The sequence below is a fragment of the Cynocephalus volans genome, chromosome 10 (genome assembly GCF_027409185.1).
Source record: "Cynocephalus volans isolate mCynVol1 chromosome 10, mCynVol1.pri, whole genome shotgun sequence".
Lineage (NCBI taxonomy): Eukaryota > Metazoa > Chordata > Mammalia > Dermoptera > Cynocephalidae > Cynocephalus > Cynocephalus volans.
In genome coordinates, this window is record NC_084469.1 from 98,264,561 (window position 1) to 98,274,647 (window position 10,087).

Sequence of the window (10,087 nt, forward strand, 5' to 3'; positions counted from 1 at the left end):
GGGTGCCCGGTTCTTCCAAGGTCCCGGGAGCGGCCCCGGCCCGGCGGGGTCGCAGGGCGGGCTGAGTGCCGCGGCTGGGGGTCTTCGGTCCCACGGTCCTCCCCGCTTCCAACCCACTCCTGCTTCCCCGGTTCTGTTCCCGCGGCCAAGTCCCTGCCCCGTGCGGCTCCGGACGCCCATCTCGCTGCTCCGGCGTCTGCAGTCTCTTTCCTGTCCGGCCTCTGCGTGCGATGCTTGGAAGACCTCGAGCAACCTTCCCCACGCCCCAGCCTGGAACCCCCCACGCGTCTCGGCTCCTGGGACCCCGCTCCGTGCAGCCCTGGACTGAGGCCCCTGGTCCACCAGGGGGCGCCCGCCGCCCACACTGGGCGTCGCTACCGAGCAGAGTGGACAGGTCCCCAGAAGGAGGAGCCTGGGTCTCCTCTTAGGGGATGGATCTTAGGTAGTCTGAGGGCTGGGGCGTGGGTCACCTCTGCGGGGCGGATCTTGCGTGTTTTGAGGAGTAGTGCCTACCTCTCCTCTGGATGGGGGGAAAGATCTTGGGTGATCTTAGAGTTGGACCTGGATCTTCTCTTGGGTGGTCTCAGGGTTGGACCTGGGTCTTTTCTTGGGGTAAGGGGCTCTTGGGTGGTCTTAGAGTTGGACCTGGGTCTTTTCTTGGGGTAGGTGCCTCTTGGGTGGTCTTAGGGTTGGACCTGGGTCTTTTCTTGAGGTAAGTGGTTCTTGGGTGGTCTTAGGGTTAGACCTGGGTCTTCTTTTGGGGTAGGTGGCTCTTGGGTGATTTTAGGGTTGGACCTAGGTCTCCTCTTGGGGCGGGGCCTGGGTTCCTTTGGTTGTGCTGCCTTTTTTGTTCTTGTTTCAGGTGTCTCTCGCGTGTCTCAAATTTGGCCTGTTCAGTGTGTGACTTGTGTGCCCTTGGTGGTCCCTGGGTGTCTGATATTGCATGTCTCTGACTGTATATCCCAGGGTCCTTGAGTCTCCTTGAGGCTATTTATGTGTTTGTGGGTATGTGTGACCGTGACCCACCCTGCATCCCCAGGCCTGGGGAGGTGACAGGGCTCTGCATCTCCATGACTCTTTCTATGTGGTGATTTTGTGTTTCTGTAATTGTGGGTCCCTCTGTCTTTCTATGTGATTGTGTATATGCCACTGTGTGCCATATGTAACTGTGTGGCTCTGTGTGACTGCCCCTATGTGTCCAGGATTGGGTGCCTGTGTCCAGGTGTCTGTATTGGTGTGGGTGATTTTGTATGTGTCTGAATTGTGTGTCTCTGTGTCTATTTGTGTGTGTGTGTGATTGTATGCCCTTAATGTGTGTCCTTGTGTGTGTCTATGGCTAGCTATGGTGCCTGCCCATGTGTCTATGGTTGGGTCTCTGGGTGTCTGTCTCAGTGTGTAAACTGTGTGTGTAGCTGTGTTGTGTATCTCCACATCTGTTTTGGTATGTGTGTGATTGTGTGTCTATGAAGGTGTGGTCTATTCTCAGTGTGCTTGATTATATGCCCTGAATATACATCTCTTGTGTTCTTATGTGTGTCCTTTGTGTGTCTATGGCTATCTTTGGTGGCTACCCTATGATTGTGCATACAGGTGGCGTGTGTGTGTGTGTGTGTGTGTGTGTGTGTGTGAGATTGTGTGTATATCTGCATGGCACGTCTGTCTCTGTGTGATTGTATATGTCTTGAATGGGTGTGTCTTTTGTGTCCCTTGGTCTAACTGTGTGTGTTCAGTAGCTCCTCCCCTGGGGAGCTGGAGAGTCCCTTCTGGGTGATAGCCCTGCTGGGATTCCCTTTCAGGACAGGTTAGCTTGCTTCCCAGCACAGTGATCTGGCTTCTTTTGCCCCTCAGGGAGGTCCCTGGGCCCCACCTGGGTCTGCCTGGGTCTTCCCCATTTCTGGCTTCCCCGCCTCTGTGTCCTTCCACGGCCCTTCACAGGGAAACACCATTTCCTGCCTTTGATGTCACTGGTGCTAAATTTTCCCTTCTTCCAAACATCTCTGGCCACTGGTTTCTTTCTTCGTGTATGCACAGTTGACCGCAATTTTGTGCTTAACATTAAAAAAACAAAACAAAACCAAACACATGGAAAATGCAAGTGGACAAAATCATAAACAGTAAAAGGTTCACATCCTCTCACCCCTGACCGCCTCCCCCGAGTTTTTTACATACTTTCAAAAAATGTTTTATACAAATACATCTCTGCTTTAAAACAAAACCTATATTCTATACAGAGCATCTTGTACCTTGCTTTGTTTTCTTAACACTTGAAGATCTCTGTTGAGGCCCAGGGAGATAAGTTAACCATCTTCATGCTTGATCATTGAGCTGATTCCCTTCCGATGACTGTTGAGGTCATTTCCATTCTGAGCAATTTTGCAACAGATGTCCCTGTATTTTTGCCCGGATGTCGGCACTTGCTTTTGGACCTCGGTGGTTCATTTGCAAGATCAACCCTCATACACAGTCACGCGGACACATCAGCCTCCCTAACCTATTGTTAGCAGCCATGATGGCTAACCATATTGAGCACCTGCTGTATGCCAGGCTCTATTCTGGCTCCCTCATTCTGAATAACAATCCTACGAGGTAGTCACTGGTATTAGTCTCACTTCACAGATGGGGAAACTGAGGCACAGAGAAGTGAAGGAATTGGCTTAAGATCATACAGCTGGCAGAAGCAGAGCTGGGATTTGAAGGCAAGAGGTTTGGATCCTCTGCTATGCTGTCCTTCAACTGGAAACACAGCCATGCACACACATGGATTTTCCAGAATATGCATCATCACATTGGAGTAGCCGGGGATGAACCCCAGCTCCACAAAGCTTAATTGCTTTGCACAAATACTTTGCATTTCTTACACAGTACCCCAGGTGTACATACTGACGTGCTGGATCTGTGTTTTCCTGGCTTGCCTAGGGCCACGGAAACCCAGATCCAGCTTATCCAGAGAGTTTATTGATTTGGGTGATACAATTTCCCACTTTGTGTCTCTTTCCTCAATCAACACATATCAACACTCCCTTGGTTCAAGGCCAACCATGCTTGGTTCTTTCCTTCCCTTTTTTCTTCTCTTCTCCCTTCACACATACATTCGGTCCCCAGCTCACTTGCTTGCCTTCTCACCCACGCATTTACTCAGCAAACACCACTAACTCTGTGGGGTTTTGCCTCTGCCCTGGGGAGACCTAGGATTCAGGCCAGTTAAAAGTTGACACTGGGGGAGGCGACTGGCCAAGCATGGGGAGCATGCTACAGAGATCCTGGAGAGAAAGTGACCATTTCTGCTAGGACAAATTAAGGCATACTTCCTGGGAGAGGTGCTCGTTCACTTGACCTCAGAGGTGGAAGAGATGCCCAGGCAGGGACTGGGGTTCTCTCCCCTCCAACTACTTCCTGCCCAAGCCCCATCTGGATCCCTGTGATGGTGAGTGTGGAGGCTCAGGCCCTCCCCTGCAGATGAGGAAAGTGAGGGCCCATGCTCACTTCGGGGACAGCACAGAGGTGTGACTCCACCAAATGCAGGGTGCTAGGAAGGTGATACCGAGAGCTTCACGGTGGGCGGGGTTGTCTGGCTCAGATGTCCCAACCACAGCACGTCATGGTGCTCCCTGGCTGTGGCCTGAGCCTTCTTCAGGCTGACAGGCCTTGTTTCCCCTCCCAGAGGGGGTGTACAGAACTGTGCCAAGCCCCCAGCATAGAGGGGAGTTCAGAGCAGTCAATGTGAGACGTTAGCCAAGTGATTTCATCTTTTGGAGTCTTCATTTCTGTACCCTCATATCAGGGGTGATGGGCTCCCACACAGCTGTAGAAAGGATTCAGGGATAAAATTAATGACAGCTCACCTTTATTGAGCATTTACTGTGTGCTTGGCAGTGTGCTCACAGCAAGCCCTCAACCACCCTTTGGGGGATCTACTTTTTTTTTTTGTAGCTGGTGGGTATGGGGATCTCAACCTTTGACCTTGGTGTTATAACACCACGCCCTTGACTTTGGTGTTACAACGCTGTGCTCTAACTGACTGAACTGACCTGCCACTGGGGTCTTCTATTAGTCCTATCTGACACATGTGAAAAATGAGCGGAATCAGGAGGTGAAGCAGCTGGCCCAAGAGCACACAGCACAAAATCAGAAGAGCTGGAGTTCAACATTCTAGGGCAGGGACAGCAAACTTTTTTCTGAAAAGAACAAGAGAGTTGGGGTCGGCCAGTTAACCAACAAACTGGTCAGCTGGTTAGAGTGCTATATTTTAACACCAAGGTCAAGAGTTCAGATCCCCATACCAGCCAGCTGCCAAAAAAAAGGACCAGAGAGTAAATATTTCAGGCTTTGTGGGCTAGCCAGTCTCTTGTCACAACTACTCAACTCTGTTGTCGTAGCAGAAAAGACCCCACAGACAACGTAAATGAATGAGCATGACTGTGTGCCAATAAAACTTTATTTATGAACACTGACATTTGAATTTCATATACTCTGCACATGTCACAAGCTATTCTTCTTTGGACTTCTTTTGAAGCCACTTAAAAACAAGCAAAAAATTCTTAGTTTGTGAAGCTGTGCAAAAAGTAGATTTGGCCTGGCTGGAGTTCATCGAGGCTGGGTCTAGAGCCTCTGCTTTTAACCTTTATGCTACATTTCCTTCCTTCTTTCTTTCTGTAAATATCATGGAGGCCTGCAATGTTCTAGGCACTGGAGATAATACTGGAACAAGGCGGATAAAGATGCTGTTTAGGAGCTTACAAACTAGTGGGGAAGACAATCGTAAGCAAGTAAACAAATAAATGAACAAGGACATTTCAGATGGTGGAAACTGCTAGGAAGAAAATCCGATGGGGTGATGTAACCAGGGCCTGAGCGAGGGAGGGATACTTTCATTTCGGTTGTCTGAGGAGGTGACTTTGCGGTCCTCCAAATTCCTCTTTTTGTCACTTTACCAGCTTAGGCAATCCTCCGGGGTAATAATAAACAGATCGGTTAATCATTAATCCTCACTGTGAACTGCGAGCTTCTTAGGGGCAGGGAGGTGGTGATATTAAGGGAAAGCCCTTTGGCTTTGGTATCTTTAAATCTTTCTTCCTGGTGGGTCAAATTCCTTGGAGAGGGGTCTTTTGCCTTTTTCTCATCTTCTGGATCTTGGATGCTGAGGGGTGGGGTAGAGGGGAGGAAGGTTAAAGGGGCGTGTGCCTTAATTCAGTGTTCACCTTTCAGGCTGGATTTGACCCTCCTGTTTTCAGTATGATTCCCTACCCTCAACTGTGTTCGTCTGTCCAGAAACTGCCGTTTCCCTCTCTCGAAAGGAAAAAAAAAAAAAAAAAAGAAAAGAAAAGAAAAAAAGAAAAAAAAAAAAGCAGCTTTTCTGTCTCGATGGAGAGAAGAGTTGGTGTCTCTTGGAAATTTGCTTTCAATAAACTCTTCTATTTTAGTTGTCACCTGCCGCACTCTCAGAGTGCATGTGTGTGCATGTGCGTGTGTGTCGTCACCAACGACTGAGCCTTGGGGCTGGCAGAATTCTAGGGAAATGAACCTTTCCACTCTGCTGGTTTACAAGTTCGGTTTAAGACTTAAGCAATTGCATAACTGTCACTGCAGTGGGGTTTCAGGAGAGAGTGAAAGTAGAGACCGGTGCTCCATTTGTCATTTTTACCTGGAAGAAGGGTTTGAATGGAGACATTAATGAAGAGAATGTATCTGCTGGCTGTAGATCTGGGCAAAGAACATTCCAGACAGAGGGACAGCAGGTGCAAAAAACATACAAAAACAAAACAAAACAAAACATGTTGGTCCAATGCAGCAGGTTCTCAAATTCAAGCAAGCATCAGAATCTTTCCGAGGGCTCATGAGAACACTGAGCTCTGGGCTCTGACCGTTTCAATACGTCTAGCTGGGGCTGCTTGAATTTGCATAGCCGATATATTCTAGGTGATGCTGTTGCTAGGTTCGACCTCACAGTTTGGGAACAGCCGGAACGGAAGTGTTTAGCACCTTGTAACTACACTAGCCAGTGTTAGTATTGTTTTCTCTGTGATTCCTGGCGACGCAGGACTTGCATCCCTCGTTCAGTTGAATCAGTTTCCCCGCATTTCACGGGCTGCTGGCAGAGGGTGAAATCACTTCCCTGGTCTGCCTCCCCTCCCATTTCCCATGGGGAAAGTGAGGCTGGGGAGAGTTGGCTGATGTTGACTGATGCTGCTCTGGGCAGACCAGGACTTCAACAACAGCCCAGGGCTTTCCCAGGGGCACCAGCTCTCCATCCAGGGGAGCTTCCTCTTTTGGGGCCACTTCTCTGCTCCCACCCCCGCCTCCACCAGGCAACAGCAAACGGGAAATTTCAGTTTCCTTCGTCTCTCTCAAGTCTGTCTCTTTCCTATCAGGGGAATTTCTTCACCTGGACTCTCCAGCCTTCTGCTTGTGGGGTCCCAAAGGGCTCTTGACGGGAAGCATCCTGTGGGTGGGTGGGGACAGGCCAGGGAAGGCCCAGGGGTCCTGGGACAGGTGGGTTTGGCGGGGGTGTGTGGTGTGTGTGTTGAGCATTGCACTCAGGGTGCACTGAGGGGGACGTGTCCTCCAGGAATGGAGCTGCTTGAGGCCTGGCTGTCCACTGACCCCTCTGCGGAAGTGCTGGATTTGAGGGAGCCTTGGGGAGTCTCAGTGATGAGGGCTTAGGGGACGCCAAGAAGGAGGGGAAAGAGACAGAGAAAGAGAGCCAGAGACATAGGAGACAGGGAAAGACAGAGAGGCAGAGACAGGGAGACACAGGGACAGTCAGAGAGAGACAGAGGTGGAGATAAAGAGAGAGACACAGACACACCGAGAGAAACACAGAGACACAGTGAGAGACAGAGAGAAACAGAGGGAGACAGAGAGGTGCGGAAAGTGATAGAGAGAAGAGAGAGCAGAGACACAGAGAGACAGACAGGGAGAGACACAAGCAGTGAGAGTCAGAGACAGAGAGAGGCCGACAGAGACACGAGCAGAAACACAGAGACAGAGGCAGAGACACACACGTGGAGAAAAAGATCCCCCCCTCCGGCCACCCTCTGCAGAGCCCACCGGCGCAGACAGAGAAAGACAAAGCTTGGGAGACACTCAGGGCAAAGGACAGAAACAGTCACCCAGAGACACCCCGAGACGCAGAGAAAGACAGAGAGAGAGAGCGAGAGTACCAGGGCGATGGAGGGACGGGGCAGAAAGAGGAAACGGGGGGAAAGAGCGGAGGCGGGGAGGGAAAGCGGGAGAGCGTCCTGGAGACTCGGCGAGGAGAAAACCCGCGCGAGTGGGAGGCGGAGGCGGCCGGGCGGGCGCGTCACCGCGGTCCCCGCCCCGTGTTCCGGATTCGCTATAAAGCGCGGCGCGCGGGGCCGGGGGCACCAGTCGCCCGCCGTCTGCCATGGGCTCCCGCGCCGCCGCTGCCCCGGACCCCGAAGCCCAGTGGCCGGCCGCGCCCCCCGCCAGCTCCTGCCGCCCGCTGCCCTGGGCCCTGGGCGCAGCGCTGCTGCTGCTCGCGGGCACCTGCGCCGCCTGCGTGGCCCGAACCTGGGCGGTGCCGGGGACCCCCGCCTCGCCCAGCCCCGGCCCCGCGCCGAGCCCAAGACTCCGCGGGGACCCCGAGTTCCCGCTCGATGCCGGCGCCGGCCTCCCCGACCCGCAGCAGGTGAGACGCGCCCCGATCCAGCCCCCGGGGGAGCCCCCGACCGCCCCTCTGGGACTCCCCTTCTGCAGCCCGGGCCGGGGGCGAGCAGACCCCCACTGTCCCTCTCGGCCCCCCGAGGGCTCCCTGTCTCCATCTGGGACTGAGGGACGGGGAACGCCCCTTCTCATCCTGCGCCCCCGCGAGACCCCATCTGCCTCCCGGCCCCAGAGGGGAGCCCATTCTCTGTCCCTGGTCCCAGGAGACACCGAGGGGACCCCCGACTTCCTTTGCCATCTCTTAGGAAGCCTCGTTGTTCCCTCGGGCCCTGGGAGCATCCCCCGTCCCTCCGCGCACAGCTCGGGTCGGGGCAGGTGGAGCCGCTCCTTTGCGCGTGCGCGTGCGCGCCTTCGGGACGGGGCGGAGCCGCGCTCCCGGCGCAGGGTGTGGGCGCGGTCGGGGCCTCCACCCACCTTCCTCTTTTCCTCTCTTCCCAGGGCATGTTCGCGCAGCTGGTGGCTCAGAACGGTGAGTGACCTGTGCCACTTCTCCCGCCGCGCTTGGGTATTCAGAAGGGGGCGGGGCCGGCCCGTGGCTCACTCGGGAGAGTGCGGTGCTGGTGACACCAAGTCAAGGCTTAAGATCCCCTTACCGGTCATCTTTAAGAAAACAAACAAAAAAAGAAGTGGGAGTCCTGGCCGCGACCTTCCCACGCTGCGCCCTCTCAAAGCTGTCGCCTCAGCTCTTTGAGCTCCATCTGTCCCTCTTTTCTCTTGGTGGCTGGCCGGTACAGGGACGGAACCCTGGACTTCGGTGTGGTCGGTACCACGCTGTGCCCCTTTCTGACCCACCCCCCGGCCCTCTCTGAATGCCTTTTCCTGCCCATCTGACTTCCGTCTGTGCCCATCTCAGACCCTGCCCTCTCAGAGCTGGGGCTGGACACCCCCCTACCCCGGCCTGGTTTTGTCTCCCCCGCTTGATTCTGGGAGATCCGGACCCTCCTGCCCACCCTTTCCCTTACTCGCCTCCAGAGACCCTCCAGCGCACTTCTCCCCTCCCCCTCCCCCTTCCAGAAGTCTCTCGCCCCGCCCCCACCGCCCCGCCCCCACCTCCCTCGGAGCGCCCTCCCCAGGCCTGCGCGCCTGCCCGGCGGCCACACTCAGTGCGCCTCTCCCCACCCTCCCCCGACAGCACTGTTGACCGACGGGCCCCTGCGCTGGTACAGCGACCCGGGCCTGGCAGGCGTGTCCCTGGCGGCGGGCCTGAGCTACGACGAGGACAGTCAGGAGCTGGTGGTGGCAGAGGCCGGCGTCTACTACGTCTTCTTGCAAGTGGAGCTGCAGCGCGTCGTGGCCGGCGCCGCCTCGGGCTCCGTGTCTCTGGCTCTGCACCTGCAGCCGCTGAGCTCCGGGGCCGCCGCCTTGACCCTGACCGTGGACCTGCCGCCCCAGCCGACTCCGAACTCGGCCTTCGGCTTCCGGGGCCGCCTGCTGCACCTGGGCGCCGGGCAGCGCCTGAGCGCCCACTTGAGGGCCGAGGCGGGGACGCATTTCGCCTGGCAGCTCGCCCACGGCGCCACGGTCCTGGGCCTCTTTCGCGTGACCACCCAAGTCCCCGCCGGACTCCCCTCACCGCGGCCCACGTGATGCCCGGCCTGGGTGCCACCCACCTGGACAGAGACGGAATCCTGCTGTCCTTGCTTCGTTGTGGCCCCTGGTGCCGGGGCTCGGTTGCTCTACCTCACCCGGGGCTGGGCGGGGGTCTCCGCTGCTGACCCCTCCTCGAGGACTCTCTTCACCCACTTCTGCCCCAAGCTGAACTCTTGATATTTATTCTGAGCCTGAGCTCAGACCTATACTTTATATTAATTCATTGTACTTAGTATTTATTGAGTATCTGCGATGTGCCAGGCATCCTGCAGGTACCAGAGAGACATCACGAAACAAAACGGACACCCTCCCCCCAAATCCTTATTTATGTCAATACGTGAGAAACTTGGACTCACCCCCAACCCCCGCCCCCACCTCGCCAATGTGAGTCATGGGGCTAGCTTTGGGGTACGTGTCATTGCTGAGTGAGCTTCATCCATGTATCCAACTGATATTTATTCAGCACCTACTGTGTGTCAGGCACTGTTTTAAGTGCCGGGGACACAGCCATGAATAAGACAGACAAAAAACCTCAGCCTTTGGGGAGCTGACGGTCTGTTATATCTCGGCGTGCAAGTCCACAGCTTTGTGATGTGATCGTGTGTGATTCTGCGTGGCTGGATCACGTGGCCCAGTATGCGACTGTGCATTGTACAGGATAATAAAATATTTATAAATGTAATGACGACTATGTATTGAGCATTTACTATACGCCAGACAGTGTGAGTTATCTTATTCTGAGGCCCATAACTATCTTATGCCTTAGAGATTTTATGATTTCCATTTTACCATTACCTGTGCATGCTCTTGAGGT

At 54.6% G+C, this 10,087-nt stretch overlaps 1 protein-coding gene across 1 annotated transcript; it reads left to right on the top strand.

Moving 5' to 3' along the window:
* The first annotated feature begins 7,384 nt into the window (after window positions 1–7,384).
* On the top strand, window positions 7,385–9,427 carry TNFSF9 (TNF superfamily member 9). The gene is made up of 3 exons (XM_063109977.1): window positions 7,385–7,648; window positions 8,122–8,152; window positions 8,816–9,427. The coding sequence occupies exons 1-3, from the start codon at window positions 7,385–7,387 to the stop codon at window positions 9,268–9,270; spliced, it is 750 nt and encodes a 249-aa protein (XP_062966047.1). The 3' UTR covers window positions 9,271–9,427.
* Window positions 9,428–10,087: the final 660 nt, after the last annotated feature.

What these genes read in the sequence shown, in the direction of transcription:
- TNFSF9 (XM_063109977.1), top strand. Translation starts at nt 7,385, where the DNA reads ATGGGCTCCCGCGCCGCCGCTGCCCCGGACCCCGAAGCCCAGTGGCCG. An exon ending in GCCTCCCCGACCCGCAGCAG is followed by an intron (nt 7,649 to 8,121) that starts GTGAGACGCGCC and finishes CTCTCTTCCCAG; the next exon opens with GGCATGTTCGCGCAGCTGGT. An exon ending in GCAGCTGGTGGCTCAGAACG is followed by an intron (nt 8,153 to 8,815) that starts GTGAGTGACCTG and finishes CTCCCCCGACAG; the next exon opens with CACTGTTGACCGACGGGCCC.